This window comes from Zophobas morio, unplaced genomic scaffold (genome assembly GCF_036711695.1).
Source record: "Zophobas morio isolate AGI-343-1 ecotype UQ-CSIRO unplaced genomic scaffold, CSIRO_AGI_Zmor_V1 ptg000026l, whole genome shotgun sequence".
Classification (NCBI taxonomy): domain Eukaryota; kingdom Metazoa; phylum Arthropoda; class Insecta; order Coleoptera; family Tenebrionidae; genus Zophobas; species Zophobas morio.
The window spans coordinates 4,193,847-4,210,252 of record NW_026972131.1 but is presented as its reverse complement, the minus strand read 5'-3'; the positions used below and the strand labels follow the sequence as shown (position 1 = coordinate 4,210,252).

The window sequence follows — 16,406 nt, the reverse complement described above, 5'->3', positions numbered from 1 at the left end:
CTCTTGAATTTTTCAATTTTTCGCTTTTATAGTTACTTAGATTTTGAAATTTTTCGATTTAGAATTACAGTACAACCTTGATAATCCGAACTAATTGGTGAAAGGTGTGTTCGGAATAGCGATTTGTTTGGATCAGCGAATACAGTGCTGAAAACAAATTTCAAAAAATAAATTTTAATCTTATTACGGGAAATAAGTATTCTTAACAAACAATGGATAACAGATACATTCGAAAAAAATATTACTCCGTGACCATAATCATGCTATATTTTTGGAATCAACACGTCGGAATATACAGGGTGTCTCTTTTATTTGATACAACCCCTGTAACTTTTTTATTCTTAAAGATAAGCCTGTACTTTTTTGAGCAAATTTGTATCATTTTAAACGATCTGTGTGATGATAACCACACATTTTTATTATCACTTCCGGTAGAGTCGGAAATGACATCAACTTAATTTTTTTTAACGGAACCCTAGGTATATTTTTTCATAAATGGAAAGATTGATTTTTTTACTACACAAAATCAAAAGCAACCAATATTCTAAAATCAACAACAAACATGCTATTTAGTAAAATATCTCAAACATTTTTCATTTAATTCAAAATCTAGTTGCTTGAAAAACAATTGAAAAATTGTTGCTGTCAGATAGATCTTTTAAAATGGTACAAATTTGCTCAAACAACTACAGGCTTATCTTTAAGAATAAAAAATTTACAGCGGTTGTATCAAATAAAAAAGACACCCGGTATATACATCTCTGAATTTTTTTAGAATTTTTAGACAACTTTTTCAAAAATGAAATTTTACACCATGGTAGTAATTGCCAAATAACCTACCCTATAAGAAAATAAAAGGCGACAAATAACCTACTCTTCTGAGAGTAGGTTATTTGAGGTACTAGCCCCGCCCACTCACCCTTTATTTTCTTAGAAGAGTAGGTCATCTGGCAAAATCAATCTTATCTTGACAAGTATGAGAATGATTTTTGCAAATGACATATCCTCTTAGAAAATAAGGGTGGGTGGGCGGGGCTAGTACTTGCCAAGATAAGACTGATTTTGGCAGATGACTTATACTTCTAAGAAAATAAAGGCTGAATGGGTGGGTGGGGTTACCACTTGCTAAAAATAAAAAAAATTAAAAATCAAAAAATGACATTTTGAAAAATCGGATAAATGAGAAATCGGAAAATCAAAAACTGAAATATCGAAAAATTGGAAAAAAAAACAAATCTTATAAAATCGACTTCGAAATTCCAGTTTTCATTTTTTTTTTTTTAGTTTTTAGATTTTTCAACTTTTGAATATTTCATTTGATAATTTGTTTGACAATTTTGCAGTTTTTAATTCCAATCTTTTGATTTTTCAAGTTTTAACTCTACAATTTTTTAATTTTTTGACTTTCGATTTTAATTAAATTTTTCCTTTTCACGATTTGTCATTTTTCGATTTTTTAACAAAAAAGAACAATTTTATTCGAACCGAAATTTTGAAAAAATCCAAAAATTGAAAATTCGAAACAAAATTTTCAGATGTTTTAAAGTTACGGTAAACATGGCAAATCGCGGTTCAAAATTACTTTTTACTCAATTCCAAAATCTCGGTGACAATAAATCAAAAATCGAAAATTTAAAAAAAGTAACATATACATATATATTTTCTCGATAATTTTAAAAATCAAAATAACTGAGAAATCGGAAAACTGCCAAAATTGTAAAATTAAAAAATCGAAAGTTTTTTCAGTTGCCAAGAGAAATCAAAAAATCGAAAGACAGATCAAAGAATTGAAAATTTATAAAGCGAGAAATTGAAAAATTCTAAAGTTGAAAAATCGAAAAACTAAAAAATCTAGTAGTACTCACTGATTTTTGTAAATGACATCCTCTAAGAAAACAAGGGTGGGTGGGCGGGGCTAGTACTTGTTAAAATAGGACTAATTTTGGCAGATGACCCTCTCTTCAATGAAAATAAAGGGTGGGTGGGCGGGGCTAGTACCTTTTCTTAGAAGAGTAGGTCATTTGCCAAAATGGGTCTTATTTTGGCAAATACTAGCCTGGCCCACCCGCCTTTTATTTTCTTAGAGGGTAGGTTATTTGGCAACTACTAGCAAATTTCGACCCACTTTCGACGATTTTCGAAATTTAAAAAATAATTCTTGTAGATTTCGGGGCGCAGAAGTTACTTCCGGCTTCATTTTTTCGATAACTTTAACCTTTTTTCCAGAATTAGATAATTAATTGAGTGCATTGAAATATCACAATGTTTAAAAATTTCAAAAAAGTAGGTGCATGTTTTCAAGTTCAGTTCGGATTGCAGAGTTTTTGTTCGGATTAAAGAGATATCGACTTCAACTAGCCTCTGTTCCGATTACTGGATGTTCGGATAATCGTTGGTTCGGATTATAGAGGTTATACTGTATTCAGTTTTACAGTTTTTCGACTCTACAATTTTTCTAGTTTTCAATTTTTCATTTCTTCGATGTTTTGATTTTTTAGGTTTCCGGTTTTTCAATTTTTCGTTTTCTTCGATTTTTCAATTTATAGATAAATATTTTAATTTTCCTTTATTTGAATGTTTAATTTTCATATCTTCAATTTTTTGATTTGAAGTTTTTCCAGTTTTCAATTCTTGGTCAAATTTTAGCTTTCGTTTTTGCATTCTTAAATTTTGAACAAAAAGAACAAGTTTACTTCAAACATAAATTTTTAAAAATTCAAAACATCTTAGCAGCTATAAGCCCCGCCCACCCACCCTTTCTTTTCTTAAAGGGTTTGTCATTTGCTAAAATCAGTCTTATCTTGGCAGCTACCAGTCCCGCCCACCTACCCTCTCTTTTCTGACGGAATGTCATTTGCCAAAATCAGTCTTATCTTAGCCTGTTAACAATCAACTGGTGAGTTTGGGAAAAATAGTAAAAAAATCCCTTCTCACATCTTAGTGAAGTTATGATTTTAAAATTGATCTTTTGCTACGTTTAACAACTAACCAACACATTCATTATCTCACTAACTAGTAATAAAATTTTTAGACCATGTTTAATTACCATTTCAGTTAGAATGTACAAAGATATGGTTTTATTGTTTTTGAAATAATTTGAAAAAATTCTAACAATGCTTGCCTGATATGAAGCAAAGGTACAAATCAACAAAAATTTTGTAAGCAGTTAAAAATGTTTGACGTATCAAAAATTGTCAAAGTTTTTTCAAAACCGTACGTTTAAAAAAGCTTTGTGTTTTATTTTTTACGAATTTGAAAAAATTGTGAGTACCAGTGTTTGGGTACCCGTGGTGTATTATTTTGGGATGAAGATTTTTTTTGTAAATTATTTAAAAGAATTTTGGGCGACTCTTGTGTATTTTCTTATAATAATTTAATTAAATTTCTTAGAGGATACGTCATTTGCTAAAATCAGTCTTATCTTAGCAGATACTAACCCCGCCCACCCACCCTCTCTTTTCTTAGAGGGTATGTTATTTGCCAAAATCGATCGTATCTTAGCAGCTACTACGTCATCAGCTGTTAACTTCCATGAAACTAAAAAAATTAAAAAAATATTTTATAATTTCACAATGACGCGATCAGTTTTCGGAGAAAATAAATATAATTTTGACAATGTTAATTTAATGTGTTAAATTTGTAGCAATCTGTTGTGTATTTTCTTAGATAAATTGTAAAATTTGATTCTGCAGCTCCAATTTTAGGACAACACCTATAAGTTTAGACGAAAATAGAGAAGTTAAACTACAACTTGCATTTTTAATGAGATTTCTTAACAAAATTGTTTTAAAATCGTAGTAATGGGTAACCAACAATTTTTGACTACTATTCATTATCTAATCAGAAATCTAATAATCTTAAAGTACATCTAAGATTTCAAAGTTATCAGTTGTTGAATTTTTAAATAGTAAACAAAATCACCTGTTGAAATATACTTATTTATAAAGGAGAGCAGTAACAATGACCTTCATTAAATATTTAATCAAAAATTTACGTAATAGTACTACACCCACTTTTATATAATACATATTAAAAATATATAATAAGTAAAAATATGTAATTTAAAAAAATATATATCATGTCATAATATTGATAGTGTGAGATAGTAAATTGCTGTTTATTTTTTATTACATTTGTTCCATATTTTGCTGATACACTCTTGTGATTCTGCTTCGGATCTTAGTGCTACTATACTGTATTTTTAGGTCAATTTTAATTTATTAATACTGTTATTATTTTAGGACCAAATGCTGCTTAACATAATCATAGAACAGATGATCTGTGACAGCGATCCAGAATTGGGTGGAGCGGTGCAACTGATGGGCGTGTTAAGAATTCTCTTGGATCCGGAAAATATGCTTGCCTCAGTGAACAAATCAGAAAAAACTGATTTTCTTAACTTTTTCTATAAGCATAGCGTCCAAATTTTAATAGGTAAATTCGACCCGATTTCGTCACCGTCCGAACTAACGTGCTTCTGTTCCAGCGCCACTTTTGGAAAACACAGCGCACGATGAACCTCAGAGAGAGGACTACCGAAGTGTACAACTTTTGGGTTTGATTTTAGAATTGTTGTCCTTCTGTGTGGAGCATCACACGTACCACATAAAAAACTGCATTTTAAACAAAGATTTGTTGCGACGAATATTAGTACTAATGAAATCGACGCACAAATTCTTAGTTTTGTGTGCTCTCAGGTTTATGCGGAAGTTGATTGCTTTGAAAGATGAATTTTATAATAGGTACATCATCAAGGGTAATCTCTTCGCACCTGTGGTAGACGCTTTCGTCCGCAACAAAGGCAGATACAACCTCTTGGATTCGGCCATCATCGAAATGTTCGAGTTCATCAAGCTCGAAGACATCAAAACCTTGTGTTCGCATGTCGTGGAGAATTACGGAAAATCGCTAGATAACATTTGTTACGTACAAACTTTCAAAGCGCTGAAACTTAGGTACGACCAGCACCAAGACAAACTCAAGGATAGAGAAAGAAATAACTTGGATGGGTAAGTTTGTTTATTTCGCGGAAGCGCCGAAGAGTTGTGTTTTAATTGTTGGCTGTGCTTAGTGTGCCCTCGATTCTGAGGAATAGCAGATATCGGAGGGATCAGCGGCAAATGGAGGAAGAAGAGGAGATGTGGTTTAATGAAGACGACGATTTTGACGAAACCGAATCAGTGTTACCTAGTACTAATGACATTTTAACAAAGAAAATAGATACGGATTTGGACAGTATAGGAAAGATTATTGACAAGAAACAAGAGGCGAATGGGCCTAAAATCAACAATAACTCATCACAGAAGCCGGCAGTTCTTAATAATAATGCTAATTCGGGCATTCAGCAACCTCCGACATCAATACCAAATGATACCAAGACGCAGTTGTTCAAGCGAGTAAGTCGTTATTTTAATTAAACTCTACTATTGTCGGTGCTGTTACTATTATCACTATTATCGGAAGAATCGATACTAATTTTTTTTTTTCATATTGTCTAGAATATTTTGTTGTTGCCATGCTGAATGTATAATCCTTTTCACATGTTTGACGTAATTTTCACAGTGTATAACAGGAACTCGAATTATTACATTTTCATACTTCATTAGGGAAAGACGTAGTTTTTGAAATTATGTTTTCAAAGTTCTTTTACATTCCGACGAATCGAATTAAATTAAGTTTAAATTTTTCTGGTCACAATTTTCCACATTTCACTTTCGTAGCATGGTCTGCATAACTTTTTTTTTTTCTTATTCAATCGTATAATAATTTTTGTCTTAGTCCAAGTCGTTCGAGGAATTTCTTCCAATAAACACCTGAAGTCTACTATGATAACTGGCATTATCGAATATAATAAGACTATTCTTTAGACAATTTTTTAAAATGTTTCTGATTCATATTGAATGTTAATAAAAAAAAACTTTCTGTTTTTACAATTAAGCAAAATGTCAAAATTTGACATGCTATCTGTACGTAAAATTTGGTAATTTTTTGTTTTGTTTAACTTGGGGTAATTCTACGACTTTATCTTGTAAAAGGAATAAGTAGTTAACTTGTTGTGATATGCTGCTAAATTGGCGATTAACAGAAATTTGTGACTCAGTACAGTACTGGGAATATCTACGAGTATAAAAGTAATGGCCGATTTATTCATAACGTGCCGACTATTTAAAACTAAGGTTAATGCTAATCATTAGAGAGCGGATTTATAAGCACAAAAAAAAATAAGAATAAGCACATTTTCAATAAAAAAAAATTATTTTAAGCAAAAAAGCATTAAAAACATAATCATATTACAAATCAAAGAACACTTCTTAGAACTTTGGATAAAATATTATTACAATAATCCTAGACTTTACATTTTACACACGTATTTCAGTTTTTTTTAATCAATTTATGATTGTAATATGTTCCAAGTTGTCCACTGTAAAATTTTTTCGCCGATCATTTAAAATGTGTTTAAAATTGGAAAATGTGCGTTCAACATCCACACTCGTTGGCGCAAATTTGAATTTTGCAACTAATGTTGAATCTAACTCCAAATTTTCCACCTTCTGGCCTTGTAAAACACGAGCAATGTCGGAAAGAATACCGAAACCTGCATTTTTATTTAACACTTCGTCAAGTTTTTGAGATACTCTAGTACCAATATCACCCCTTACTGCGTTTGCTTGTTGTTTAAATTCTTTCACTAAGTTTATGGCATCTACCAACAACATGTTGGGTTTTTCTAACTTTTCTATTACCTCACATACGAATTGATAATTGCTTCTTAGAAAAGCTAGATCTTGTCGCAAATCTTTGTTTTCCAAAATATTTATGCAATCTTTAATCGATTGAGAAGAATCTTCGCTAAACTCCGTAACTACTTCCTCAAATTCTTTGATATATTTGTCATAATAAACTGTGGCCTGTATCCATGTTCCCCACCTCGTTATAATCGGCTCTGGGGGCAATGGCATGTTTGGAAATTTTTCCTCAAAATGTTGCACTCTTAGTGGGGCTTTAATAAAAATCTTTTTACCATTTGCCACTAATTTATTAACAGTAGTAAACTGCAAACGTATTCCTTCAGCCACTCTGTTTAAACCGTGGGCAATGCAAGTAGAGTGAATTAAATTGGGGTACAATATTTTTAGATTATTCCCTGCTTTCAACATATAACGAGCTGCATCCGAGATCATCAATAAAATTTTATTCGGCAAAAATAGTGACGTAAGACTGTCATTTACAAATCTGGTAATCGTATTGCCATTTGTTTTATCAAACATTTTCAAACTTACTACATACCCTCGACTAGGGAAATTTTCATTTAAGATTCCAACAATTAAACTTGCCACGTATCTTCCACAACTATCGGTTGTTTCATCGACAGCGAACCATAAATAATTATCTCCAATGCGATGTTTAATTTCGTTGTAAACTTGCTGAAACACTGGGCCTACATAATTTTTTCGGAGAGTACTTTCAACCGGAATATGTCGATTGCAGTGTTTTTCAAGGAATTCTTGAAGAGGGCCTTTCTCCAATTTTTTTAAAGGTATATTGGACTGGATCATCATTTTACATAAATCGAAATTAAACTGAAACTGCTCATCTTTTGTGGAAGTAGATGCAACAGATTCATGTATGATCTGCTGTTTAATTTTAGAAACTTCAAACATTTTCTTCCTTTCTACATGAAGAGTCGTTCTGACATGTTGCGTCACGTTATAGTTTTTATCATTTTGAATCTAAAACAACGTACATATACAGGATTAACAAACGAAAATATATAAAAAAAAATTAGTGGGCTTACGGTTTTCACACAAGCTCTGCAGAATATTTTGTTGTTTTCTAATTTTAATTCTGGAAAATCCTTTATCCACTCATCCGGCGTCGATTTTACTTTCGGCATTCTTTTAAAATATTAGTAATATTACCAAAAAGAACTCAACATGTAACAAGGGAGAACCACGTGTAACACTGTACTACGACAGATGCGATAGACTGATGGTTGTGAAATAAACGGTTCATTTACTTAAAAGTTTCCATTAGAAAAATTTTAAGGTAGGTAGTTCGGTACAATAATCCTTTTTTCTAGAAAATCTTCAACGGTCTTGCCGCAAAATGCCGAAAAAGAACATCTGGTTAAAAGCTTTAATTCATTATCAACGGAAGTAAGGATTTAAAGTCATAAAATCTATGGAGTATTTTTTCAATCCTATAATAAAATTTTATTACCCAAACAACCGGAACCTATTCACAGAAAGGGTCTTGAGTAAGTGTACTTCAATGGTCAAGTCCAGGTAAAATGCATACGATACGATACGGCTAACTAACAAGTATTTATCATCCCGACAAGGCCGGCATTTGAACAAAATATGCATTAAAACTCGAATTCGTCGAAAAAAGCAAATAAGCATTAAAAAAATGTGTCAAATGACTCCAAATTGTATCATAGTTAGTGATATAAAAAAGTTTTTAAGTGCTTACATTTTTCACAAAAAGCATTAAACCTAGAAATCCGCTCTCTACTAATCATGCAACTTATCGGCGAAACGCAATCATCAGCGTCAAATGAAACTGAGAAGTAAGGTTAAGAAAATAATTTTTGTAAACTAGAGTATTGTTTCTTCAACCAATTTGACAATTAATAATTCATTTCCAAAGTGGTCAAATGTGAACGTTTGTTGTGTAATGATTTCCGGTCCTTTGGTTAACTGATATTAATCACCTTTTTTTTACGAATTGAAATGCCTGAAAAAATTTATTCATTCAAGAAAACCATCCATATATGGAAAGAGACGTTGTTACAGTAAGCAAGTTTTAGTGGAATGACCTAATTTCAGGGAGTAAATAGAATCTCTTTATTCACGAAGCCACACTTTTTTTTCTATAAAACTTTTTAAATTTGAATTTAATAAAAACTTGCCTTTATAGCAACTTACGACAAAGAAAGTTCAACAGCAAAGTGTGTGCTTTTGGTAAAATTTACTAAAGACAAACATAATAGTGTTTCAAAAATTGAAAACAAAACATTCACATTTGTGGAAGCCACAATAATTTCAGTATATTTGTTTTATATTGTTTCATAGAAAAAATTGGGAATTTTATAATTACACAATTCAATTATAAACGTGCAAAGAAAGACCCCAAGTGGAATCGTGTTTATGTCAATCTATTGGAAAAATGTCGTGGTCCCCAGGATTCTCGTCTTCATCCGCCCTTACTAGCTGAGTCACCAGTATTCACATTGAACATAAATTCGTCACTTGTGCATCAAAAAATTTTCCCCCAACCCACAGCTGTAATGTTATCAACTCTTTGTTTGACAAACTCCTTCACGTCTTGCAATTTACATTTCTGGATGTCACCAAATTTTTAGCCAGAGCCCATATTTTTTCTGTTGGATTAAGTTCTACGTGATAGGATGGCAACCCTAGGTAGGAATTTTCCGTTTGTCTTCAGTCTTTTTCCAATGAAATCCCATTCTCTTAATTATTCGAGATAAAGTAGAGTTACCACCTTCTAATCCAATTATTATATTCAAAATAAGAATTTATAAATCACGTTTATGATAAATGTGAATTATCGTTATATAGTATTTATTATAACGCACCAAGTGGTCAATAAGATTCTTACATTTACGATAGTATTCATATCTTCATTATCCAAAGTTCGATAATTGAATGTAGGTGGCGCTGCGGAAATCCAACATGGCCGGTGAGTGAGGGATACAGTTTCATATTTCCGTTTAGTCGTTCACGTTGTTCACGGTTTTTCAAGCAATTTGTGACTAGACTAAAATCACAAAAACTGCTAACACCGGCTTCAGGACGTTGCACAATCAACGCCACACGGTTGTTTTTATCCCTAACTCGATATTTCACTTTTTCGCCGCAACTGGGGCGCCACTGTTTGTTGGGTTGCCGAATTGTCAAAAGAGCTTTGTTTAATAATTGTTTAACAATTAAATTTGTCACTATATGCTTAACTTCGACTGTTTATGTTTTAAATAATCTTAAAATATTTGCACGATTTCACAGCATTCGGTTTTTACAATTTCAAGGTTAATTGTAAAATATTCTTAAATATTGATTTTTTTTTCAAAAATTTGGTTGCCAAGGGTAAAAGCTCAACACGGATTCATAAATCACACATGCAGGAATATGTTGTTTTATAAAATTTAAAGAACATTTGTTCGGCAGAATTCTAAGATGACGTCATAATTTTTAAAACTTTTGCGATATTTCAGTACATTCATTTTTACTATTTTCAAATTTTTGAGTATCGCGTTATTCAAAAAACACTATATGTATGCATATATTAAGAAAAAAACGCTAAATATAAACCCCGCCCACCCACCCTATCTCAATTGTGATGATTTTTTTTATTCGTACACACTTAAACACGTTTCAAATGGTAAATTTTTGTAGGGAAGTATGGATTTTGCGATTAGGCTCCGCCCCTATGTCTGGCAAGGAATAAAAACCTTCATTACTACATATTTAGATCTGGGCAAGTATGGGTGGGCCTTAATCTTTGGCTTTAATTTTTTCTTAATATACCTAGTATTCTTGACCCTCACGATACTAAAAGAAAATGTTTTTTATTTCTCGTAGAGAAATAAGGAGTTTGCAGTTAAGCTCCGCCCCTCGGCTTACGACGAATGAAAGAGATCATCTGAATTGCGATAGGGTGGGTGGGTGGGGCTTCTATTTTGTCTTTTCTTTTCTTAATATACCTAGCCACCTTTTCATAACAAGAAACTTAAAACAAGGTTAAAATGGTACATATTTACAGGGAAATATGGATTTTGCAATTATGGGGCGGAGCCCAATTGCAGAGTCGATATTTCCTTATACAAATTTTCCTTTTTAAAGATGTTTTAAATTTCATGTTACGAAAAGAAGTTTATACATATTAGAACAAGAAGGCAAAATATAAGCCCGCCCACCCGCCCTACCTTAATTGTGATGATTTTTTTATTCGCGGTGAATCAAGGGGACGAAGCTTAGGTAACTGCAAAATATTTATTTCTTTACAAGAAATTAAAAACAAGATTTTGAGTATTGTGTTCAAAGAATACTAGGTATATTGAGAAAAAAAAAAGGAAAAATATAAACCCCGCGCACTCACCCTATCTCAATTGTAATGACTTTTTTTATTCTTATAAACTCAAAACAAGTTTAAAATAGTAAACTTTTTAAGGAAATATGTATTTTGCAATTAGGCTTCGCCCCTAGATCTTCCAACAAATGAAAATTTCATTACTGTTTAGATCAGGGCAGGGGTGGGTGGGGCTTAATATTTGGCTTTAATTTTTTCTTAATAGTATTCTTTGAACAACACGATACTCAAAAAGATGTTTTTTATTTCTTGTAGAGAAATAAGGAGTTTGCAATTAAGCTCCGCCCCTCGGCTTACGAGGAATAAAAGAGATCGTCAGAATTGGGATAGGGCGGGTGGGTGGGGCTTATATTTTGTCTTTTGTTTTCTTAATATACCTAGCCATCTTTTCACAACAAGAAACTTAAAACATGGTTAAAATGATACATTTTTACAGGGAAATATGGATTTTGTAATTATGGGACGAAGCCTAATTGCACAATAGGTATTTCGTTATACAAATTTTCCTTTTTAAAGATGTTTTAAATTTCATGTTATGAAAAGAAGTTTATACATATTAGAACAAGAAGGCAAAATATAAGCCCGCCCACCCACCGTACCTCAATTGTGATGATTTTTTTATTCGCGGTGAATCAAGGGGACGAAGCTTAGGTAACTGCAAAATATTTATTTCTTTACAAGAAATTAAAAACATGATTTTGAGTATTGTGTTCAAGGAATACTAGGTATTTTGAGAAAAAAAAGGCAAAATATAAACCCCGCCCACCCACCCTATCTCAGTTGTGATGATTTTTTTTCTTCGTACACACTTAAACACGTTTCAAATGGTAAATTTTTATAGGGAAGTATGGATTTTGCAATTAGGCTGCGCCCCTATGTCTAGCAACGACTGAAAACTTCATTACTACATATTTAGATCTGCGCAAGGATGGGTGGGGCTTAATCTTTGGCTTTAATTTTTTCGTAATATACATAATATTCTTTGAACGACACGATACTCAAAAGCATGTTTTTTATTTCTCTACAAGAAATTTTGCAATTAAGCTCCGCCCCTCGGCTTACGACGAATAAAAGAAATCATCAGAATTGCGATAGGGTGGGTGGGTGGGGCTTCTATTTTGTCTTTTGTTTTCTTAATATACCTAGCCACCTTTCCACAACAAGAAACTTAAAAAGTGGTTAAAATGGTACATTTTTACAGGGAAATATGCATTTTGCAATTATGGAACGGAACTTAATTGCAAAATAGGTATTTCCTTACACATATTAAAACAAAAAGGCAAAATGTAAGTGGCTGGTGTTCCACCACTGGATTATTGAATCTAGTGAGAAACTCCGCTTTATCTTATAAACGCGTTTGTTCGCACATTCTAGATATTCCTCATCGATGTTGTTGAATTTGTAGACATGCATAAGGAATAGCGAACAGTAGATATATGTTTATTGATAAGTGAGAAAAGGTGAATAATGGAATATGTGGAATGTGTATGACCACAAAATGAATGTTGAGTGAATAATGAATACTCATAACTACCCTATATTCAAAGGGAAGTTATTTGGGACTCTTACGAGTACCAAAAGCGGTAACATAACCCCCGCCTTGAAACAATTACATTGTTTTGATAAGAAGAAAATGAATGTGTTCAAATTGACACTATACAGAAAAAATGATATGTATTATCCGTTCACGATATTTATATAGTAGGGTTGGCCATGAAAATCTAGTGAGTTTGTTGGTATTCGATGCAGAACAATAAAAATTCCCTGAACTTTTTTCGCTACGTTATGTTTTATTAAACTAAAGGTTAAAAAATATGCCAGATACTTTCAGTTTATTTCATATGTAAGGAACAAACACTAAAATTTCACTTAAACATTGTTTTTATATGAAGGGGGTTCTACATACGACTATTGTCGCATGCCACATTTAGCGTCTCATCTTTAATTCTCAATCAGTTCGTTCTATGGGGCGTAGCAAACAGCATACTAGGAGATCTCCACATGCGTTTCTATAATATATTAAGCCCACCCCCCACCCCCTCTTTAAAAAAATGTTTCTGATATAAATTCAAATATTAAGACGCTGTTAAACATTATAAAAATTTTAAAATAAGTGTATGTTGTCGGGAAGATTGTTTCTAATGCGTACGTTTTTGCGTTTTTTAGGGGTTGGTCGATTACGAGGGTGGCGATTCGGATGAGGAAGATGCAGAAAACGGTGATGTAAATAAAAGGCCGCGAATATCATAGTCGAGCAATCAAACTGCAGGTGAGTGCGACACAAACTGGCGTGACGTGCGACCAAGTGTGATCTCATAGTGATGTGTATGGAGGTATGAACGGTCAATTATTTAAACCGGTGCTGTGTTTCTCAATATAATTCAGAAATCCAAGTTGTGAAAGAAACGAAACTATATCAAAACAGTCGGAGTGGTTTGTTCTCGCGAAGAATGAACTGTTCCGGTATCTCGACACAAAGATGTCTACCACAGCCCGGCGGCTGTTAAAAGCACAACTTTTTTAACTTCCTTTTGTATAAAATTCCTCAGTTATATTGTACAATTTACGAGTCATCAAGTTTTTAAAGGTAATCAATTCCATGTACATGATGAATTAGGATTTTTCTAAAAAAAGTCTAGTTATTTATGAAAAATGTTTCCTGTTTCTTGGGAAAAAAGTTATATTTTTATGGAAGATGTTGTAAATAATTTCGTCAAGTTTTATGTCAAAATTTGAAAATTTTAAGGGGCGAAATGAGTCTTTTTATCTTTGGTTCGTACGTTATAAACGTTGGCCGTGAGTTTACTTCTAACTTACGATGCATTTTTCGGCTTGGAAACTGTGTAGCAAATTAGAACTAAATGACGTTTCTAATACACAATCAAAGATAAATATTGGTTATGATGGTATTCATAATGTTATTGTAAAAGTTTTAGAAACCGATGTGAATTTAATTGTAGACTAAGTTATTATATCTAGACAGTAGATAGCATATAGTATCGAATATATCGTCTAAAAAGTGCGTGTAGTGTCATTGGAGTGCTTAGATTGTATAATAACTTCGTACTGTTATGTCGTCAGGTTCGCTATTTTTTAAATTGTGATACATCTAAATAATAGGTTAATATTTTTTTTTGAGTTTGACGCTGAGAAATAATGTTTATTTAATGAAAAGTTTAAATTTTAGTTGTTTTTTTATGAGTTGGTGTTTAAAACATTGAAATAAGTTGTCACTATCGATTCCATAGAAATGTGGCAGTATGAAGTGTAAAAATTAGACTAAATCATTATTTTATTCTTAAATTTAATTTTGTAATTATTGTGATGAATAAATTATGTTTATTCCTATTTAAAAGATTTTATTTTGTCCATTTTTCTTAACAATCTACATTACTTAATGGTTTATTAAACTAATTTAATTTATTGACCAGTATTGCATATAGAAAATGGTTTGAAATACAAAACTTTTCATAATGTGGATATGTCATATATTTCTGTATATAAGTATAATTTGATTTCATATGTTCGCTCAACTACTTTAGATAACAAACAAATTATCTCATGTAACAAATAGATTAAGCGTTAGTTTTAAGAACATCCAAAAGTCGTACGTACAAGAGACGAGCGAATATATAAATTAAACAAACCCACAACTAAAAGTTACACACACTTACAGGAAGGTGCAACTTTTAGTCAACTTCCCCTATTTATTACCCAAAATGGCAGCCTTATGATATTTTTTATACAAGCCGTTGATAAGTTTTTAAAAACGAAAGCCATTTTCTATTTCTCATTTTAATTTGTAATAAATTAATGTTTTTAAAAGAAAATGTAAAAATGTACTCGTTATATTTAGGTAATAAATATAAGTGAAAAATTATTACATTTTATTGGACACAACCTCCGTCTTTAACCTCTCTGCCAAAGCTTTGCGAATCTGAAGCTGCTGAGGTTCAATCGTCGCTTTTTCTCCAGATAACACTGCTTCTGCGGCCTTCGCCGATTTGGGACGAACTTTTCCTTTTTCTTTTGATGCACCGTTCGAACCAAGGTGCTTCTTTCGAGCCTCTTTTTTTAAAGCTACCAATTTATCTCGCTGCGCGCGCAAATATTCTTGACGTTTCATAAGTTCCGCTGCGTTTATCTAAACAAAAATTAACAACTACTGTGTCGAAATAAGAAAAGGAACAACTCAAACAAAATTTAGATTACCACATAAAACTGAAAATAATTCACGAAGTATATACCTCGTTGCGAGCAGGTTTTTTCTCATAATTTATTTCTGCAGTAGTTTCTGCTTTCACGACTGAAGGTTTCTTCTGCTGAATGTCTTCACTTGGACTGTCTTCCGTTGATGTGGTACTTTTCTCTAAAAAAAAAAAAAATAGTAAATAGAGAAAACGAATCTTATTTCCAATGAACCTTTAGTTTCCTTGAGAGTCTTTTCAAGAATTTCCTTTTCTTCCAAAAGATACTGCACCTCACCTTCCTCTGAAGACGCTTCTTCTTTTGGAAAATTTCTAAAATGTGTTGATTAATAAAGTAAGAAATTCTTACATCCTGTAGCGAACTTAGCAACTTCTTCCATTATTTCCTTTTCAAACGTGGAAGTTTTCTCCACAGTAACCGCAGTATCGACTTTCTCTTTTTTCTTTGGAACGAACGACTGTGGCGTAATTCCATACTTCTGTTCGATTAATTCCAAAGCCTGTAATTGCAATTCAACATTCCTTTGTGTCATCATTCTTTTGAACATTTCGTAATCGTTCGCCGCCCATATTTGCTCGAAAATGTTCTTCAATCGAAACATTTAAGCAATAAATGATAATCGAGCTAAATCAAATATTTACATGATTGAAATTGATTGGATACGTGTGGCCTTTATTGCACGCTTCTTCAAATTGCTCAGGTGTGATTCCGATATCTTCCATGAAGTTTCCCAACATGAAATCAACCTGTTGGAACGTTAACTTACCAAAATAAAATTTACAAATACTTACCAAATTCTTGAACTCGTCAAATATATTCCTGTATTCAGCATTTTCAGTGACATTCGGCTCAAAGACTACAACATTTTATATCACAAAGTTATTACAATCGTTACGACATAAAAGCTAGTACTTAGCGACTTCTCTTCGATAAAACTATCAAGCGGAGCACTCCAGATCGGCCCGTTTAGAAAAGCTACCAAAGAATCGAAAACCCAAGAATTGTCGTCTTCCATTGTACGATTATAGTCTTCTTCGGACTACTATTAAAACTGATGTGTTGCACGCGAAACGATAAATACGAGTTTA

The 16,406-nt window shown here is 32.4% G+C and overlaps 2 protein-coding genes across 2 annotated transcripts in view; one reads left to right on the top strand and one right to left on the bottom strand.

Moving 5' to 3' along the window:
• LOC135136141 (serine/threonine-protein phosphatase 4 regulatory subunit 3) overlaps nucleotides 1-14,989 on the top strand; it is a 26,623-nt gene extending 11,634 nt beyond the window's left edge. Inside the window, exons 3-6 of the mRNA XM_064065275.1 lie at nucleotides 4,242-4,434; nucleotides 4,487-5,009; nucleotides 5,072-5,396; nucleotides 13,276-14,989. Coding sequence (XP_063921345.1) covers nucleotides 4,242-4,434; nucleotides 4,487-5,009; nucleotides 5,072-5,396; nucleotides 13,276-13,359 — 1,125 coding nt within the window. The 3' untranslated portion in view covers nucleotides 13,360-14,989. The remainder of the gene's footprint in view (nucleotides 1-4,241; nucleotides 4,435-4,486; nucleotides 5,010-5,071; nucleotides 5,397-13,275) is intronic.
• On the bottom strand, nucleotides 14,888-16,406 carry LOC135136142 (cilia- and flagella-associated protein 36). Its single transcript, XM_064065276.1, has 7 exons — nucleotides 16,231-16,406; nucleotides 16,110-16,174; nucleotides 15,960-16,064; nucleotides 15,681-15,904; nucleotides 15,532-15,629; nucleotides 15,357-15,478; nucleotides 14,888-15,253 (listed from the first exon to the last, which is right to left on the bottom strand). The coding sequence occupies exons 1-7, from the start codon at nucleotides 16,331-16,333 to the stop codon at nucleotides 14,990-14,992; spliced, it is 981 nt and encodes a 326-aa protein (XP_063921346.1). The 5' UTR covers nucleotides 16,334-16,406; the 3' UTR covers nucleotides 14,888-14,989.